The following is a 21098-nucleotide window of genomic DNA, read 5'->3' on the forward strand; positions in this document are numbered from 1 at the left end:
TTTTCCAGCCACATAATGTCACACCCTTAAAAGGCAGAACACCTGGCAGCTAACACACAGCCCTTTTCTAGATATGATGACTTCTCATTTGAGAATCCTGGCAAAGAAATATAACTTCCCAATTCTCAGAGTATGTGAAAGAAGGTTTGCTTCACTATTCTTTTAGTCTTGTTCTTGTATGGCTTAGCAACATAGACAAACATTCCACCTATTTGTGTCACTTTGTTGCAACAGAAAATGGTGAATTAAGGAAGCACACCAAGGGTCATGATTGACTGAGCATATCGGCAAGCAGGTCAAGCTGCAACAGGTAAGAGGGTATTTTCAGTCACATATACTCCCATGCAAGTGTACAACTACATGCAAACAAATATCAAAGGGACAGCAGTTTATTTCAGATGAATTGTGACATAATTCTCTAGATTTTAAAATAGTACTGGGAGGCCCCTCAATAGTGTTTTGCAAGCTAACCACTTCGTGACTTTTTATGTATCTGTCCTACATGTGTGGTAAAAGGAATACATCATTTTCACCTTTGCGCCCATATGAAAAGGGTGGCATCACAGCAAAAGAGTGACAAAAAGACTCATGTTTTTAATAACTGTGGCCCCGTTTCACAGTTCTGCTCATTATCCATTAAGATTTAGCATGTTTAGTTGTCTGTAAATATGTCAAGTTAAATTCAATACATGGATACCAGATTTCTTACATCTGTAAAGAGGGCACATTTAAATGAGGGGGCAAAAAGACCTTGGATTTGCCAATATCTTTGTCATCATTTGATAAATTTGCATGAAAGTAGAAGTAGAAGTAGCAGAATTCAATTTAACTACATGTGCATGCGCACTATATGGTTGGTCACATGGAAAGTTGGTCACCACTAACAAAATCAGAGCACACAACTTGCAATGTTGGTTAGAGGTAAGGGAGTTTGAGCATTCAGGCCTGCTGTACATAGTTGAAGATCCTACAGACGAGGTTGCAACATGATACACGGACATTCCATTACACATCCACTACATACATCCACGCAACCACCACTACAACATGTTTACTTTTTCATCTAAATCCACCGGTTATTTAAAGTTATATTAAGGTGTTAATATATTTAGCAAGGTCACATACCTCTCCCCCACAGGCCATGCTTTCAATCTCAGTTGAGTATACAAAAAAAGTGATGGATGGAAAGCTTGAATTAAACTCAGCCACTGGCAATTACTTGGGGTCACATCGCAGTCCATTGCTATTTTGTTCACCATGCCACCTCAGATCAGAACCAGCCATACACAAATCAGTTTTGACCCTGTTTCAATCTGAATAGTCCATCCCAAAGTTATGGGCAAGGTCCTCCCTGAACCAGAACGCAAGCAACCCAGTACTGGTTTTACCATTATTAGGGCTCTTTGTCAGCTATAGCCTGTCTGTAATTTCACAGTGTGCATGGGATCCATGTCTGGGCACACCCAACCCAGTTAGGGCAACACACTGAAGGATACAAAAAAGTGATGGATAAAATGCTTGAATTCATCAAAGCCACTGCTAATTGGTGATCTGAGGAGGAACATGGCGGCAGGCTAACTCCCGGCCGCTCTGACCCGGAGTCACCTCGGCAATGCAGAGCATCGCGTTTCGGACCTGTAACAAATGGTGAGGATGCGGTGACTCGTTATTTTTCTGGCTAAACCTGCAGCGTCTCACTGGATTTTCTTTTCCCCTCCACGCTGGACCTGGCTGGTGTTCCACCCGGTGAGCGCTAGGACCTGGATACCTTTCGGATGAGCGTTGGACCGGCGCTCTCTACGCTCTACGCTCTCTATGCCTATGCTGTGGTCGGAGCAGACTGCGAGAGACACGTGCAGCAGCAGTACTGGGCAAAACGGCGGATCTAACTGCGGGAGTCCGGCGGTCCAGTGGAAAAGGATAAGGGCGGCAGCAGCAAGGGTCTACCCCCGTGTGGTAAACTGTACGTTTTTTTCTCTTTTCACTCATGCACTAGAGTGCTCATGTTTAATCGATCAGGGGCAAGCAGGGTCCTGTGTGTTGTTGGGGGATAGCGTCCTCCCCACATCTAGTACTTTTTGGTCTAAAGGTCTCCGCAGTGCGAAGATTGAAGGTGGAGGATATGCACAGGATGCTCTACATTTGACTGTAGGTTTCCACAGCTTTGATCGTTGGATAAGGCTGTGGATGGACTCGGCAGTTGTTGAATTTCCTCCAACTATATCAACAGATAGCTGTAGCAGGCGGAGGATACAGAGTGGGGTTAAACCGGCCAACTCAACCGAACAGAGTGGGACGGAAGGTGCTACCAGTAAAGAGAGCAGAGGGCAGAAAGGGGATGCACGCCAGGCAGGCAAGAATAGATACCTGCTACGTTCACTGCCAGAAAGAGAGCTGATTGTAGCTGATTTAGCGGGGAGTGTAGTCCCCAAAACTCCAAGACAGAAAAAGAAGGAGCGAAAGGAGAAGGGCAAGACAGTAGTGGCGAAAAAAAGTGGGCTTAGCACCTTAAAATTCACCCCTTCCTTGAAGTCATACTTTAAAATAATGGAGAAAGTGGCAGACCAAAAATCTGCTCCCCCTGTTGGCAACCCTGCAACCAGGACTCCGCAAACATCATCGCAAATATCACCTAAACAGGCCAACGTACAGATCGAGCAACAACCAGCCCCTCCGGTTACACGCCCCAAGGAACCGGTTAAGCTTCTGAATAGGTTTAATCTGCTTCTACTGGAGCCGGAGACGGATTTAGACATAGAGGGTTCCGGCTTAGAGGTGGAACAGAATCTGGAGAAGAGCCCGGCCTTACAGCAACAACCAGAGCCTGCTCTTTTGTCCCCCGGATCCTTAAGCGAGGACGCCAGCAGGGATAACACGGTAGGAAACTCATCAGACGAGCAACTGAGGGGAGTAGAGAGGAACCAGTTGGAGCACCTTCTCTGCTCTCTTCGTGAGGATCTATTTGCTAAACTGCTCCCACGGTTTGAAATCTCAGAAGGGAACCAAAAGCAAATCACAGAGAAGTGCACTAGTCTAGAGAATAAACTTGACGATATTTGTACCAGGACAGAGGCGTTGGAATGCGAAGTTGCTAACCTTGCGAGAGTATCCCAAGGTCACTCAAAAATCATTGCTGACCTTAAATCTCAGAATAAGACTCTGCAATCGGATATAGAGAGATTAGAGATTCATGCCAGGAGGAACAACTTGAAGTTTTTGAAAATAACTGAGGGGCGGAAAATGGAGATGTGAAGTCCCTCGTATGCAAGTTATTGAGAGAGGGGGTCCTAAAGGACAGACCAGATATCGACCTTGAAAGCGAAATCCAGCGGGCACACAGAGACCCATTTAGACAGCACCCGGATAGGAAGGCTCCGAGAAAAATCTTAGTGAATTTTCACACTTATACGATTAAGGAGTTGATATTAGGCAGAGCCTTAGTGGATACATCTCTACACATAGACTCTACTAAATATCTTATCCGCTCAGATGTAGGGAGAGCGACCGCGCAGAGACAGTGGGAATTGGGCTCGCGGATGTCTGACCTTAGAAGTCTAGGAGCACAAGTGATGATGAAGTTCCCTGCAGCTTTAAGGGTGGTCTGGAGAAACAAAACGCACAACTTCACCTCCACTCAGGAGGTTGATACATTTCTAAGTCAGATGAGGGAAATGCAGCATCAAGAGATAGCGGAGAGAATACCGCATAAGTGTTAAACATATAGGAAACTATATAAGTATAAGGGGTAATTTATGGAATAAAAAAAAAAAGTGTAAATACAAAAAAAAAATTAAAAAAAAGATGTCTGCACGGTTGTTTAAAAAAAAAAAAGGGGGGGGGGCACGTGTTTACCCCGTTTGCATACTCTTGACCTTTAGATATCAAGATATCACTCACCATAAATAGAGGCACATATTATGCAAAATGTTTTCTATAGTTAGAGGTAGATTCTGGGTTAGGGTCTGGACTCCCATAGGGTGACCAACATCGCCAAGATCCATGAGGGGGGGTTCCTCAGGGTGGGAGGTGGTGGGAGGCGGGACAGATAAAGAAAAAAATCATTCCTCATAAAGCCAAAAAGATAATTAAGATGTTGGGCATGATTATGAAGCAATATTCTAGGATCATTATTATATCTAATGTATCTGGTACATCGATATGGCGAATGCCTTAAATAAAATCAAGATAGTGAGCTGGAATGTCAATGGTTTAAGGGAGGGCAGGAAATTTAATAGAATATGCGAATTTTTAAAGAATTCAGGGGCCCACGTTTGTTTGTTGGAAGAGACCCATCTCGAGTCTCAAGATTGCAAGGCAGCTTTTAAAAAACAAAGATGGGTACAGGAGCTTCTCTGCTCTCATCAAAGTGGGAGTACTAGGGGAGTGGCGATGCTAATCCGGTTAAATAGTAGGATTAGAGTTGAGAAGTATGATACGGACACCTCAGGTAGATGGCTGACTGCGTCCTTAGTGGTAGATAGTTTCCGCGTGGCTTGTGCGGTATATTATGGCCCAAACCAAGATTGCCCGGAATATTTGGTCAACCTAAAAGTAAGTCTTTCTAATCTAAACGTTCCTATTATTTTAGGGGGTGATTTTAACTTAGTTTTTGATCAAGCTCTGGATCGGACCTCTAGGGCCATCTCTTCCCCCCCAAATAAAATGAAGTCTGAACTTAAGAACATAATGAAAGATTTTAGTTTATTAGACGTATGGAGGGCTAGAAATGCCAGGAATAGAGATTACTCTTACTATAGCCATAGATATAGACACCACTCTCGTATTGATTTCTTTTTAATAGACCAAAGTTTATTTCCAGTCGTCGACACCTCTACATATATTCCAGCTCTCTTATCGGACCACTCGATGGTGGAGTTAACAATTAAAATCGCAAGAGGAGGACAAACAAGAAGATGGACTCTTGATAGATCATTACTACAAAGGGACGGTGTAAAAGCTTGCTTGGTGTTTCAAATAGAATTTTTCAGGTTCAATATTGGATCTGCGTCTCACCAAACTGTTTGGGAGGCCTTCAAGTCTTTCTCAAGAGGGATATTAACTACCATTGCAATTAAGAGAAATAATGATAGCAGAAAAGAGGAAGCCGATTCTCTTATGAAAATAAAGCATAAAGAGCAAAAGCTGCAATTAGCCTCACTAGAACAGCATTCTAATCTCGAGTCTCTACAATACGAGTTGAATTGTTTAAAGGCAGAATATCAGGCAAAATTGGATAGACAAATCAAGGACAGATGGGAGGCGAGCAGGCTTCAAAATTTCTCTTATGGAGAGAAATGTGGGCGTCTCTTGGCATGGAAGGTTAGGTCAGATAGGGCCAGAAATCAGATTACAAGCCTAATTATACAGAGAACAGGGTCACAGACATATGATAATAACCAGATTGTGGAGGAAGCTAAAGCATATATGTCTAAGCTATATACCCAGAGCAGTGACTTTTCGCCTGAAAGAGCAGAAAATTGGTTGCGGCAACTAGAATTACCACATTTGACTGAAGCAGATAGGGCTTTTTTAAGCTCACCTATCAAAGAGGGAGAAGTACATATTCAACTAAAAAAAATGGCAAAGGGCAAAGCAGCTGGCCCGGATGGACTCCCAGTAGAACTATACCAACTCAGTACAGAGGTCATTGTTCCAGTCCTTGCAACTTTGTTCAATAAAATACATCTTGGAGGTGAAGCTGCCCCACAAACATGGTTGGAAGCCACAGTAGCACTAATATTAAAGCCAAATAAGGATCCTCTGATGGTCCAGTCCTACAGGCCAATCTCGCTGTTGAACACTGACTATAAAATCTTTGCGGGGGTATTGGCAGCGAGATTGGCCAAAGTCATCAAAACAGTGGTGCACGAGGATCAGAGGGGGTTTATGCCAGGTAGGCAGTTGAATGAACTTACATTCCAGGCCATAGCAGCTATAGATGTAGCCACCAACGAGAAGGTGCCTTTGACTATAGTGGCTATAGATGCCACAAAGGCTTTTGACCAGGTCAATTGGTTTTATCTATGGGAAACATTGGCTGCATTCGGTATGCCATCAAACTTTATATCATCTATCCGTTTATTATATTCAAACCCCAAGGCTAAAATTTTGGTAAATGACCTTCTAACAGAGTGGATACCAATATATCGTGGTACCAGGCAGGGGTGTCCTCTTTCCCCTCTTCTGTTTAATTTATATATTGAACCTTTTGTTACTCAGCTGAGATCAGACCCCCTGTTTAAACCCTTTAATATTGCAAACCTGGAGTTAAAATTTGCCCTTTATGCGGATGACCTCTTAATGTTCACCTCAAATCCTGATGAGGCTATTCCACGACTCTTTGATCAGGCAGAAGACTTTGGGGTGATTTCAGGTTACAAAATAAATAAAGAGAAAACTGAGGACATGCAGTGTAACCAGGAGGTGGGGTTCCCTGGGTCTAAGACACGGATGAGGTATTTAGGCATTCATCTGGTTCAAGATATAAAACAGTTATCAAAAGTTAATCTGGACAGAGCTTACAAGGAGGTCTGCGGCTTATTACAACGTTGGTCGGGCCTCCCATTAAACATATTTGGCAGAGTAAACTTAATTAAAATGGTCATCCTGCCGAAAATCACTTTTCTGTTTAATTCAATTCCATTGACTTTCAGCCCGAGAGACATAGCAAAAATGCAGGGGAAAATAGGCTTGTTTGTTTGGAACACGAAGTCTCCAAGAATATCTTGGAAGAAACTGAGGAGGAGGTTAGAATCAGGAGGCTTAGCCCTACCAGACATACTTATTTATTGCCACTCATTCCACATAAAAAACTTTAGGATAATGGCAGATAAGGCGGATACATCTTCTTTGGGCCGTCTGTTCCAGGCAATGCTGAATGGTATACCCCAGGGACACGAATATTTTCTTTTTACATTCGGGGATCCCAGATTCTACAAAAAAGTAAGGCTAAAGATCTTAGAGGCGGCCCTAAAAAACTGGGTATTTTTTAGAAAAAAATTGGGAATTCCATACTACGCTCCCCAGGCCCCGATCTGGGATTCTCCAGGGACTCCCGAGTGTCTCAAAGACCAATTAGCACGTCCTTTGAGGCTAGCTGGTATAACACACTGGAGAGATATATTAAATGACTCACAGCTTATTGAGTGGGTAGCACTCTCTGGATTGACAGGGAGAACACTCACTAGGTTTAAACATTACCAACTTTCTGGCTGGTGGGCCACAATGGCTTGGACAGCTGGTTCATTAAATCCAAAGTTTGATCTAGTGAGCAGAAAGGGTAAATGGAAAAAAGAAATATCTTTTTGGTATTGGGCCATGCAAGAGGGAGAGGGAGTGGCAGAACCTGAACTTCAAAAGATATGGTGCAATGAGGTTGTTTTAGATCATAACAGTCTTCAAGACCTATGGATAGATTCCTTTACGATGTTGCACACTGTGGTTAAGTCAGCTCCACTCAAAAGGAATCACCTGTTTACCCTATACAGAGTCTATATCACACCCAAGAAGCTAGCAAGGTTTACCAATGCAGAATATTGTTGCCCACGGTGTAAACTCTTGGCTGCAGACGACCTACATATGTTTGTAGATTGCCCAATGTTAACAAATTATTGGTTTAAAATTGGTGAGTTCATTGCTGCAGTGTTGAACATACAATTCGCAACTACTCCAAGTATAATTTTGTTTGGGCTGGCTAAGGAACATCATCTAGATGATATAAAGTGTAAATTCATCTTCTATGTAATGTTATTAGCCAGGCGCGAAATATGCAGGGCGTGGAAGAAAGAGATAGCACCTAGTTTTCCAGACTGTTTGCAACAGATCATTTATGTAAGTGAGTCTGATATGGCCTGTGACAGCTCAAGTAGAGATAAGATCTGGGCAGCACTAGCTGTATGGCGGAACGGATGAACGTGTTCCAATGATTTTACCTGGGCACTGTTGGGGCTCAGTCTACAACATAGCGAATGGCAGTCCAGTGAGATACTGTTGGAGTGGATCGAGCAAACAGTGAATACTAGAGGGGATGTGCCTTTCTCTCTCTCCTGGGGGGGGGGTCAAACATCGGAACCAAAATATAAAAGTTGCAGCAGAGAGGTGGAGGTTACCCACCTAGAACGCCCTTCTTCATATCTTGGTAAAAAAAAAAAAGCCACAACTATTTACTTGGGGCCACATCCCAGTCCATCGTTATTTAATTTTACATGGCACCTCAGTTTGAACTCCTATCCATAAGGAAATCAGTCTTGACCCAACTTCAATGGGAACAGTCCCGCCCAAACTGCCAGGCTATGTCCCCCCTCAACATGAATATAAGCAATAAAAGCAACTCAGGACTGGTTTGTACACCGTTCGCCACCAGACACCCAAGTCTCATTGGGTAGCCAAGACTCTCTTATGCACAGTGTTCACCTTCTACAGAAGTAGTCACAGAGAGCAAACTCCCTCCAGGCATCCAAGCCCCATTAAGTGACCAAGCCCACACTAGACACACCCTTCACCTCAAGACACCAAAGCTCCATTAGATGGAAAATATCCTACTACTCACAGCCCTCTCATTGTACAGGAGTCTTCATAAAGAGCCCACTCCTTTCAGATATCCAAGCCCCGTTAGGTGGCCAACCCCATTTTAAGCACACACTTTGCCTTTGGACACCGAAGCCACAACTAGGACAGCTTTCACCTTGTATAGAAGTTTACACAGAGAGCCCACTCTCTCCAGGCAGCTGAACCCAATTAGCTGGCCAAGACCCTACTACTCACAGTCTTCACCTTGTACTTGTGAACTCCCTGGTGAGCCCGATGCATCCAGACATTCAAGCCCCATTAGATGACCAAGCCGCTTCTATGCACATCCTTTGCCTCCAGAAACTAAAGCCCCTACTAAGCACAGCATTCACCTTGTATATGAGCCTCCATGGAGTGCCCACTCCCTCCAGATACTCTGGACTGCTTAGGTAATGAAGACACTACTAACCGCATAGTTTGCATCTAGATACTGGAGCCCCATTAGGTGGCCAAGCCCCTACTATGCATAGCCCTCACTTTCAATAGAAGTCTTCATGCAGACCACACTCAAAGCAGACAGTCAAGCCCCATTAGTTGGCCAAGTCCTTCTGTGCACTCCTATCATCCTGTACCAGGTTTGTTTCTCTGATAAGCTCTTCACAGAGAGAACACTCCCTCCAGACACTGTACCAACATTAGGTGATCAAAACCTTGCTACAAATAGCTTTTACCAGTGCACACCTCTTGAGAGGCAGGGCACATCTGAATGTTGCCTTCATTATCAAAAGGGAAAGAGTGATTCAGAAATACCATCCATGACTTCACTAGCAGGCCAACATTAAGAGGTTTTGAATATTATTTAGTGAGTGTTTTGTATCCTTTGTTTTATATTAAATACTACTTTCAGCACAAAGGGCAATATTTGACTGGGCAATCAGTTATTGCAGGTACTGTGTGTATTTCGAGTCTTATACCTGTGTACGCATTACACCAAACTACCTCAGAGAGCCTTAAACTATTTGACCTGTGCTACTCCTTCTCCTAAGTCAAGTGCTGAAGGGGTAGTACTTGGGCCAGGATTCATAGTAGGCCAAGCCCTGGGCCACAACCCCCACTGTTGGGTCCAGTAAGCCCTGCTTGTGCCATGGCCTTCTAGGAAAGGTCCTGAACATCTGTCACACAACTCTATATGGAGCGTCATTTACTTACCTACATTATTTTTTTGGCAGCTACAGTCCTCCTACATTTTGTACTCAAGTGAAAGCCTTGTGATTGTTCCATGTTTTTGACTATCTGAGGATGGCGATCAAGCTTTTCTGTAATCACTAACAAGGCTTTGAAGTTCTTGCCACTGCTTCGGCATTCCCCCACTGACGTTTTCAATTTTTATAAACTTTTTATTTCGATTATATAAGTTGGTTATAAATTAAGGCTTTAATTTTTCTCCACCTAGAGTGATTCCATCTAGCATAGCTCCAGGACATACTTTGTGTTGGGTATTTCCTAACTTTACCAATACAACTGTATACTAACACTTCCAAAAGCAGTTTTACTAGTTATCTTTTTCAAAGATTTGGCATGAGAGATATTACGCTTGCCTGGTGGTTGTAATGCATTTGACGTACACTCTCCCTTAAGATTTAGGTCTAGAACAGAGGAGTCGAAGCTGATCTACACCTCACACGCTTTTATCTTTAATATTTCCTCACCTAGAAATAACCTGCGCTGGGTGAGGGCATAGCAGGTGTGTAGCTCTCCCTGCCACCCGGATGCTCCATTAGCCTCATCTGTACGTCTTCTCTACCCAGTCCTCAAATTCACCTCAAAATCAAAGATAAAATGTTCACACTCGTATCTATTGCACAATGTCAAAATAACCTTTGTGCTTACCAGGTGTTGTACCATACCCAGAGGAATATGTTAATGTACTTGTGTCTGTTGCATCAGATATCTTGACAGTTGCAATTGATCCTGCAGTTGACATTGTTTCTTTTCTGGTTACATCAAAAGTCACATTATAGGCTGTTACGGGGGCTGTGTCTGCAGACATAGAGGTAGTAGTAATTTCTTTGCTTGTAGGTGTATCTGTTCTGGCTCGGGATGTGGTTGTAACCCTTACTACTAAATCTGTGTGAATTGATTGCGATGGAGAACTGCTTGGACTCATTGTAGATAGGCTTATGCTGCTCTCTTTTATTGTTGTATTCAAATTTGTTGGACTCAACGATGAATAAGAATTGGAATTAGTAGCTGTATCTGGTGTTGTGTTTACCACGGTTGGCGCTGATGTTGGTATTGTTTTTGAACTAGAGGTAGCATTATTTTCTGTGATGTTGGCTGTGGATAGAGTTAAGAAGGTATAATGAACTGTCTGGTTGGTAGATGGAGCAAATGATGTTGCCTCTGTCATAGCCGCAGATGCTGCTGAGGATTCATGCCCTCCTGCTGTCTGTGAACTGGTGTCAATGACTGCAGATGAGGTTGGGCTTGTCACCATCGATGTTGTAGTTGAAAACGTGCCATTTGCTGACGTGCCTGGAGTGAAGCTATTAGTTGTGACTGAGGTTGTGGTTACTCCTCTAATTATTGTTGTTGTGATGACATTTGTACTATTAGAGGCATCACTTAGAGTGGTGGTTGATCTGCTTACAGATGAGTTGAAAGCACTGTCTGTGGCAGAATAGCTAATAGAAATAGAATCCTGAGTAGTAAAAGTTGCTTGGGTTTGGTAATTTACTACTGACATAGAATAAACACCAGCTGGGGTTGTGCTTGTGGAAGCTACTTCGATGGTTGAGCTCTCCCTACTATGGTATGGTGTTATGGTTGTTTCTGATGTATCGTTGTTGGTCAGAAAGCTGCCATTGGTGAAAAGGGTTGATGTTGCCTTTGTTACAGTTTTTGGACTAATTGTTGTCTCCGTGGATGTGTCATTGATTACATGAGTTGAGATGGAGCTGCCTGCCGGTGACACGGTTGTTGAGCTCTCAATGCTTTGTGGTAATTCTGAGCTGGTATCTGTTAATGTCGTTGCGTCTCCTGACACAGCTGTTGTCATCACTGTTGGAGAAATAATCTAATATTAGTGGAAGCAATTTAACATACCAAAAGCAAATGCCATGATATCCTAATGGCATCGAGGAAAACATGGAATTGGAAGTAGAGATAAATCCATGGACCATTGTGGCTGGTGTCTAGGCACACTTTTTTGATGAAGGAACACACAATGTATAGTGTTTTGGAGTCCTTTAGATACCTAATAATTTTAGGCAGATATTCAATAACACCGAGCCCTAATTTTCCAATGATTTCATATCAATAATTCCATTCCAACGCACAGAGTGATTCTCATGAATTGACTGGAGATGGTGCTTGCTTCCTTTCCACAACTTGTTACTCATAGCTTGATGCAGAAACAGTTGCAAACCTAGAATGCATACTGCCTGGATCATGTCTAATTCAAGGTGCTGGCAGGAACTATCCCTCTACCACAGAACCGTAAACAAATAGTTCATTATGCCCTAATTCCAGCCTCTCAGATGGCTCTTAGCTGTTCCTGACAGAGTCTTGTGTCTAGCACCGCGCAGTCTTAACTCAAGCACCATGCGAGCCCCTGTCAGAGCTCCTCGCATCATATAAACTGATCTAGTCAGCCCTACACATCCATCAGTCTGGAAAGCTTTGCCCATGAGAGTCCAGAAAAGGAATGCCTTGAACAGAAATATGGACCCATTCTCAGCACAAATACCTTCTTTCCACTGAGGTAGTGTCTCTGAAGAACTATCAGACGATGCTAGCGGCCACCAGATCTGCACGTCAACCCCTGAATATTCTGCACAAAGCCCTGGAATCACTTTTGCTGCCATTTTCCATTCACTGTACAAGCAGACAAGCTGTTCACAGCCTGCTTCTTCATGCTTCTTGTCATAAGGAACTGTATTCTAGTTGTTCCAGCCAGACTTAGAGAGGTGGCTGCTCCGTCGATCATTCTATGACACTCACACCAGTGGAACTCCCTATATATTTACCTGCTTTGCTATGATTTATGCAAACCTCAGCACATTCAGACCACCTGAGCCCGACTGATGTCTGGCTTGGAAAAGAAGAGCTCCCATTTCACCTCACCTGACCTCTTGAACCAGTCTTCCCATTCACAAGAGTGGCCTCTTTAAATCTGAGGCTCTGTCACAAAGCTCTTCATGCAATATCTATTAGTTATATTCATAACATGTTATATGCAACACTTCAGCTAGATTTCTGTATGTTCAAAGCTTTGATCTAGCTCAGCAGGTTGGTAAACCCTTTTCTGTAATCACTACCAATGCTTGAAATTCCTCATCATTGCCCCTGTGTCACATCACTGAAGTTCTCAGTTTTCACATACTTTTTTAAAAGAACCTGTTTCAGTTACCTTTGCCTTAAGGCCTTCATGTCTCTCCCTCTAGAGCGAAGTCATCTAGGTGAACAACCAGGCACCTTTTTGGAGATGTGTGTGCTTTACAAATGCAAACTATTATGAATACATCATAAAGCAGTTTTCAGTAGTTGTGATTTTAAAACAGTTGACATGTTATGCTTGCCTGGTGGTTGTTAACCATTTGACTTGCCCTTTCCCTTGAAATTGTGATTCATGACTTATGAAACAAATGGCAGTTTATACTTGACATGCTTCTATACTCAATTACTCCTCATTTACAGTTCACCTGCACAGGTTAAGGCTGCAGCATCTCAAGTGGCCTTCCTGCAGTTTTGTTGCTCCTCTCCCTCACATCTGTTTTCCTCTCCATCTCCATAGAAGAAACATAGGACCAAAACCCTCCAACTTAAATTTGTTACACACTGTAAAAAGGACACAAGAGGTTGTACTTACCAGGTGTTGCATTATACCCGGAAGTAGATGTTAATGTAGTTGTGTCTATTGTGCTAGAAGTCATGCTTGACTCAGTTGACCCTGCAGTTGACATTGTTTCTTCTGTGGTTACATCAAATGTCACATTATAAGCTGAGGCGGGGGCCGTGTCTGCAGCCATGGAAGTAGTTGTCAGTTCTTTGCTTGTAGGTGTATCTGTTTTGGCTGGGGATGTGGTAGTAGCCACCACAGTTGAATTTGTGTTCTCTGATTGCGATTGAGAGCTTTCTTGCCTCACTGTAGTTATGCTTATGCTGCTTTCTGGGGTGGCTGTATTCAAATTTGTTGGACTCAACGATGAATAAGAATTGGAATTAGTAGCTGTAACTGGTGTTGTGTTTCCTACTGTTGGTACTGTTGTTGGTATTGTTTCTAGTCCAGTGGTAACATCATTAGCTGTGATGGCGGCTGTGCTTCCAGTTAAGAAGGCAGTTTGGAGTGTCTGGTTTGTAGATGGGGTGAATGATGTTGCCTCTGTCATAGCTGCAGATGCTGCTGAGGATTCATGCCCTCCTGCTGTCTGGGAACTGGTATCAATGACTGCAGATGAGGTTGGACTTGTCACCATCAACGTTGTAGTTGAAAACGTACCCTTTGCTGATGTGCCTGGAGTGAAGCTATTAGTTGTTACTGAGGTTGTGGTTACTTCTACCTGTATTGTAGTTGTGATGACATTTGTACTATTAGAGGCATCACTTACAGTGGTGGTTGATCTGCTTCCAAATGAGTCGAAAGCACTGCCTGTACCAGAAGAGCTAATAGTAAAAGAGTTCTGAGTTGTAAATGTTTCTTGGGTTTGGTTCTTTACTACTGATGTAGAATAAACACCAGCTGGGGTTGTGCTTGTGGAAACTGCTTCGATGGTTGAGCTCTCCCTACTATGATATGGTGTCATGGTTGTTTCTGATGTATCATTGTTAGTCAGAAAGCTGCCATTGGTGAAAAGGGTTGATGTTGTCTTTGTTGTAGTTACTGGACCAATTGTTGTGTCTGTGGAAATGTCATTGACTACATGAGTTGAGGTGGAGCCACCTGCCCGTGACACTGTTGTTGAGCTCTCAGTGCTTTGTGGTGATTCTGAGCTGGTATGCATTAATATTGTTGAGTCTCCTGACACATTAATATTGTCAGTTGTGCCTGTGTTTGCAGGTCCTGAATGTGATGGGCTTTCTTTCATCACTGATGTAGCTGTTGTCATCACTGTTGGAGAAATAATGTAATATTAGTGGACACAATTTAACATACAAATAGCAAATGCAATGATATCCTAATGCAATTGAGAACTAGGAATTGGAATTAGAGATAAATCCATGGACATTTGTGGCCGGTGTCTAGGCACACTTTTTTGATGAAGGAGCATACGCTGTATAACGTTCTGTAGTCCTTTGGACATCCAGTAATTTTAGGCAGATATTCCAGAACTCCTAGCCCTTATTCTCCGGTGATTTGATATGAATAATTCCATTCCATGTTACTCTCAGGTTGATGCAGAAAATGTTGCAAACCTAGAATGCATACTGCCTGGATCATCATATCTAATTCCCGGTGTTGGCAGGAACCATCAGTCTAGCAAAACAGAAAAGTCTCCACCTAAAATCAATCAATCCAGTGCTGATAAAGTCACTATACATGTAATCTCCCTCCCACAAAACAAGTAGATCAATACACCCAAATTGAACATAAATCCATGAATAAGTTTTAATCAGTATTCATATATATTTTAGCTGTGTTTAACTTTAAACAAACTGTAATTTGCACTATTTGTGGCACTTGTGCACACCTGATTAAAAGGTGTGTAGAGACTCCCTTGCGCCTCGTGGCGCTTCAGGCTCATTCTCCCCCTTATCTTTATCTCCGGACCTGCTCTCGGCCGAGTGTTGACGCCGAGAGCAGGGCTCCGGTTTCGGCGGCCATCCTGGGTCGGGTTGGGCCGGTGACGCGCTGTGGCAGCGCTACAAAAGGGGCGCGTGTCAGACAAGCGGGTGATATTGACAACAGCATTTCTCCCTCCTGAGGCGGACTCCGGGAGGTCTCCCATCTTTTCTTTTGTATTTTAGCTGTTTTTAACTTTAAACAAACTGTAATTTGCACTATTTGTGGCACTTGTGCACACCTGATTAAAAGGTGTGTAGAGACTCCCTTGCGCCTCGTGGCGCTTCAGGCTCATTCTCCCCCTTATCTTTAGCTCCGGACCTGCTCTCGGCCGAGTGTTGACGCCGAGAGCAGGGCTCCGGTTTCGGCGGCCATCTTGGGTCGGGTTGGGCCGGTGACGCGCTGTGGCAGCACTTCAAAAGGGGCGCGTGTCAGACAAGCGGGTGATATTGACAACAGCATTTCTCCCTCCTGAGGCGGAAGCCGGGAGGTCTCCCATCTTTTCTTTTGTATTTTAGCTGTTTTTAACTTTAAACAAACTGTAATTTGCACTATTTGTGGCACTTGTGCACACCTGATTAAAAGGTGTGTAGAGACTCCCTTGCGCCTCATGGCGCTTCAGGCTCATTCTCCCCCTTATCTTTAGCTCCGGACCTGCTCTCGGCCGAGTGTTGACGCCGAGAGCAGGGCTCCGGTTTTGGCGGCCATCCAGGGTCGGGTTGGGCCGGTGACGCGCTGTGGCAGCGCTACAAAAGGGGCGTGTGTCAGACAAGCGGGTGATATTGACAACAGCATTTCTCCCTCCTGAGGCGGAAGCCGGGAGGTCTCCCATCTTTTCTTTTGTATTTTAGCTGTTTTTAACTTTAAACAAACTGTAATTTGCACTATTTGTGGCACTTGTGCACACCTGATTAAAAGGTGTGTAGAGACTCCCTTGCGCCTCGTGGCGCTTCAGGCTCATTCTCCCCCTTATCTTTAGCTCCGGACCTGCTCTCGGCCGAGTGTTGACGCCGAGAGCAGGGCTCCGGTTTCGGCGGCCATCTTGGGTCGGGTTGGGCCGGTGACGCGCTGTGGCAGTGCTACAAAAGGGGCGTGTGTCAGACAAGCGGGTGATATTGACAACAGCATTTCTCCCTCCTGAGGCGGAAGCCGGGAGGTCTCCCATCTTTTCTTTTGTATTTTAGCTGTTTTTAACTTTAAACAAACTGTAATTTGCACTATTTGTGGCACTTGTGCACACCTGATTAAAAGGTGTGTAGAGACTCCCTTGCGCCTCGTGGCGCTTCAGGCTCATTCTCCCCCTTATCTTTAGCTCCGGACCTGCTCTCGGCCGAGTGTTGACGCCGAGAGCAGGGCTCCGGTTTCGGCGGCCATCTTGGGTCGGGTTGGGCCGGTGACGCGCTGTGGCAGTGCTACAAAAGGGGCGTGTGTCAGACAAGCGGGTGATATTGACAACAGCATTTCTCCCTCCTGAGGCGGAAGCCGGGAGGTCTCCCATCTTTTCTTTTGTATTTTAGCTGTTTTTAACTTTAAACAAACTGTAATTTGCACTATTTGTGGCACTTGTGCACACCTGATTAAAAGGTGTGTAGAGACTCCCTTGCGCCTCGTGGCACTTCAGGCTCATTCTCCCCCTTATCTTTAGCTCCGGACCTGCTCTCGGCCGAGTGTTGACGCCGAGAGAAGGGCTCCGGTTTCGGCGGCCATCTTGGGTCGGGTTGGGCCGGTGACGCGCTGTGACAGTGCTACAAAAGGGGCATGTGTCAGACAAGCGGGTGATATTGACAACAGCATTTCTCCCTCCTGAGGCGGAAGCCGGGAGGTCTCCCATCTTTTCTTTTGTATTTTAGCTGTTTTTAACTTTAAACAAACTGTAATTTGCACTATTTGTGGCACTTGTGCACACCTGATTAAAAGGTGTGTAGAGACTCCCTTGCGCCTCGTGGCGCTTCAGGCTCATTCTCCCCCTTATCTTTAGCTCCGGACCTGCTCTCGGCCGAGTGTTGACGCCGAGAGCAGGGCTCCGGTTTCGGCGGCCATCTTGGGTCGGGTTGGGCCGGTGACGCGCTGTGGCAGCGCTACATAAACAGACGGTGATGACTCCGCGCAGCGGACGCGTACAGCGGACGCGCCGGACCTGCGCCGGAGTCGTGCCAGAGTCCTGCCCGTCTGCGCTCGTCCGCGCTTGATCGGGCTCAGGGACCAGGCACTCTGGTAGGTGTACTATCTACTCTGTTAATGACCTCCTAGCATTGGATTCAGGCAGGCACCTCTTAAATTCCACCACGTGTACCATTCTTAAGGAATGCAACTTCTTTCGATCTCCTAGTCGTAGAGACACTTGCCTTCCACCTCCATTGAAGCTAGCTACTTTAAATACTAGGTCACTACAGAAACATCACCTGGAAATTTTTACCCTATTACAGGATGAGACCATTGATATACTGACCCTTACTGAAACATGGCTGGGTGATAACTCCTCCCCCGACATCATAGCCGCCCTTCCAAGTGGATATGACATGATCTGGCATAACCGCCGGGATGGTGTCCGGGGTGGAGGTGTAGCAACTATTTTTAAAAAGCAACTTACAGTGGCGAAAATTTTAGCTGAGACAACAAATTCTGTAGATTTACTTGGGATAAAAATCACCATGAACAATTCCTGTCTCATCATTCTAACAGTTTACTGTCCACCACAATGTACATCAACATTTAACAACCTTTTTTTTCCTATTATATCGGATATATGTACACGATATAAAAAAATATTGGTGACAGGTGACTTCAATGTCCATTGGGATAAGACAGATAAAGACCTGCCAACACGCCAGTTACAGACCTCTATGACTGCGTTAGGCCTGGTACAATTAGTGGAAGCCCCAACTCACATAAAGGGCCACACTCTCGATCTAATCTGGACATCTATGCCAGAGGTGGCCCTTATGAGTATTATACCTTGTATTTGGTCTGATCACCATCTACTCTTGTGTGAGGTACCACAAGATGGCCCACAGATCAAACTCCCATTAAAAACTAAGAAGGTGCGCCAATGGAGAAAAGTCAACTCAGTAACTCTAATAGATGCCCTTTCCAAACATGTACATAAATCAACGAATTTATGTGATAACCCAGACTTAGATCTAAACTATGACACCATAGTAGCTAGTCTTAGACAATCGATTGACCAGATAGCCCCAGAAAAGATACAGAAAATAAAGGGTACGGAAAAAGGGGCCCCCTGGTTTACACAGAGCTTGAGGGATCAAAAAAGAAAGCTCCGATATCTTGAGAGATGCTGGAGGAAATCTAAGAACGGTACAGATCGCGAACTGTATAGAACAGCTTATCAGTCGTACAAAAAACTTATCGTATCAACAAAAAAGGACTATTATGAAACCCGCATAAAAAATGCAGTAAATGTCCAGAAAGAAACCTTCCTAATCTTAAAAGAATTAAGTAAAAAGGAAGGAAAGGTAGATACAGTGATAGACTGCAACACCTTCCAATGCTACTTTCTTGGAAAAGTAGAAACAATCCTGTCAGACATTAAGAAAGATATTCTTAACATGTCTACTGTTCCACCGTCTCCTCAAATTCCTTCGACCTCCATTATCTCTAGATTTCCTAGTATAGAGTTGACAACCCTCAGACAACTTGCTATCTCAACCAAGTCAGGCTCCCCTGCAGATCCCTGCCCCCCTGAAATCTTTCGGTTGGCACTTCCTATTTTGGAGGACCAGATCCTAGACCTTCTAAATATTTCATTAGCCACAGGATTACTACCAGCTAGCTTTAAAGAGGCACGTGTTAAACCCCTGATAAAAAAAACAGGGGCTGATCCAACCAGTCTGAAAAACTATAGGCCAATTTCTCAGCTACCTTTCCTGTCTAAGATTCTGGAACAGCATGTATTAAAATCACTGTCACCTCTCCTGGAATCATATCATCTACTCCAGGAGCGGCAAGCGGGGTTTCGTGCCCACCATAGCATTGAATTAGTAATGCTGTCGGTACTGGATGAGCTTAGATGCATGGCTGACAGTAAAAAACCAAGCGCCCTGATACTTTTAGACCTTTCAGCAGCGTTTGATACTGTCAGCCATGCACTGCTCCTGGACAGATTAGCCATGTCTGGGATAGGAGAACAAGCTCTCCAATGGCTAACGTCTTTCCTGTCAGGGAGGACGCAGAGGATCCAATTAGGGGATCGTGTATCTGATGTAGGCATCTTGGAATGTGGAGTCCCGCAAGGGTCTGCACTCTCGCCACTCCTATTTAATTTATATCTGCAGCCACTGATAGACTCTTTGGTAAACATGGGCTGTAAAGTTTTTAACTATGCCGATGATACTCAGCTGCTGCTGAGTATCGATAATACAACATCGGCTCAGTCCATGGCCCAAAAGATATTGCGGTTTACAGTGAACTGGATGACGTCTAATCTATTAAAAATCAATCCAGATAAAACGGAGGTCCTAGTAGTTTCAACTATTGCCTCACCCTGGAACGATCTGTTCTGGCCCCAATAACTCGGACCTACCCCAAAGCCATGCCCCAGCGTAAAGAGCCTTGGTATTAAGATCGACCAGGAGCTCTCGATGACCAACCAAGTATCCGCTGTGGTTGGATCATGTACCAACCTGATTAGGCAGTTGCGAAAGCTAGCCCCTTTGCTTTCTACAAATATGCTTCGAACTATTGTTTCAGCTACAATAGTTTCCAGAATCAACTATGGGAACGCACTATATCTAGGTCTTCCAAAAAATTCAATCAACCGTCTACAAGTCACCCTGAATGACGCAGCACGGATGATCTTTGGACTACCTAGACGGACCCATGCTTCCCCTCTGCTTCACAGGTTACACTGGCTCCCTGTGAAGCAGAGGGTTGAATTTAAAAGCTTGTGCATCGCCCATAAGGCCATTCATGGGCAGGCGCCTGCCTATATAAAAGAGAGGCTTGAAGTATATAATCCCAAGCGAGCTCTACGATCTGCCAATTCTCTACTGCTATCATGCCCACGTTTTAAAATGGCGACCAAAGGTGGTAGATCCTTTTCAGTCCAAGCCTCTACCATTTGGAACAAGCTACCGGAGGTCCTCCGTAAAGAACCTGATCTTTTCCGTTTTAGGAAATGTCTGAAGACATTGCTCTTCAGGGACGCTTTTGCATCCCTGTAAGATTGGTCGGTAATCTGTACTCTTCATCATTCTTTCTCTGTTGCTGTATTTTGTCAAAAGTGCCTTGAGACCTGTCGGTGATTTGGCGCGATATAAAACTCAGATACAAATACAAATACAAATATACAGTTCATTACTTTCAATCAATGTTATATAACAAAAACCAACATAAGAAGAAAATGTGTATACCCCCACAAAGCACAATTATTCACACAATCACTCCAACACATAATCACTCGATCCCATTCGTCCAGATCCTAGAGGATCCACTCATTCAAATATAATAACAAAAACTAAAAAGTACAAAAGGCGAAGACCCACAGATATGAATAAACAAAACTGTGAGACTAAAGGTTCCTTCTAAGCACAATATTATTTTGCCCCCAAGTTGGTAGCAATCCAGAATCAAAAACAATTATATAATGTCAAAAAAAATGTACACTTCAATTTACACAGTGGGAATTTTATATAATGGTCCAAATACAGACGATGAATAAATAAAAAATTCAGAGTATGATAGGTTTCGCCAGGTTACTATTGTAGAGGTGCCGACGTACGTTTCGGTGTGTTTCGGTGTGTTTCGGTGTTCTACCTAGGGTAGGTTTCACCTTCATCAGAGCACGTGTCTC

General features: G+C 44.1%; 1 protein-coding gene across 1 annotated transcript in view; it reads right to left on the minus strand.

The window, feature by feature from the left end:
• Nucleotides 1-21098, minus strand: part of LOC144792151 (uncharacterized) — a 426357-nt gene that overhangs the window by 210225 nt on the left and 195034 nt on the right. The window contains exons 8-9 of the mRNA XM_078667032.1: nt 13379-14617; nt 10399-11568 (exon numbers count right to left, since the gene is read on the minus strand). Coding sequence (XP_078523158.1) covers nt 10399-11568; nt 13379-14617 — 2409 coding nt within the window. The remainder of the gene's footprint in view (nt 1-10398; nt 11569-13378; nt 14618-21098) is intronic.

This window comes from Lissotriton helveticus, chromosome 11 (genome assembly GCF_964261635.1).
Source record: "Lissotriton helveticus chromosome 11, aLisHel1.1, whole genome shotgun sequence".
NCBI classification, from domain to species: domain Eukaryota; kingdom Metazoa; phylum Chordata; class Amphibia; order Caudata; family Salamandridae; genus Lissotriton; species Lissotriton helveticus.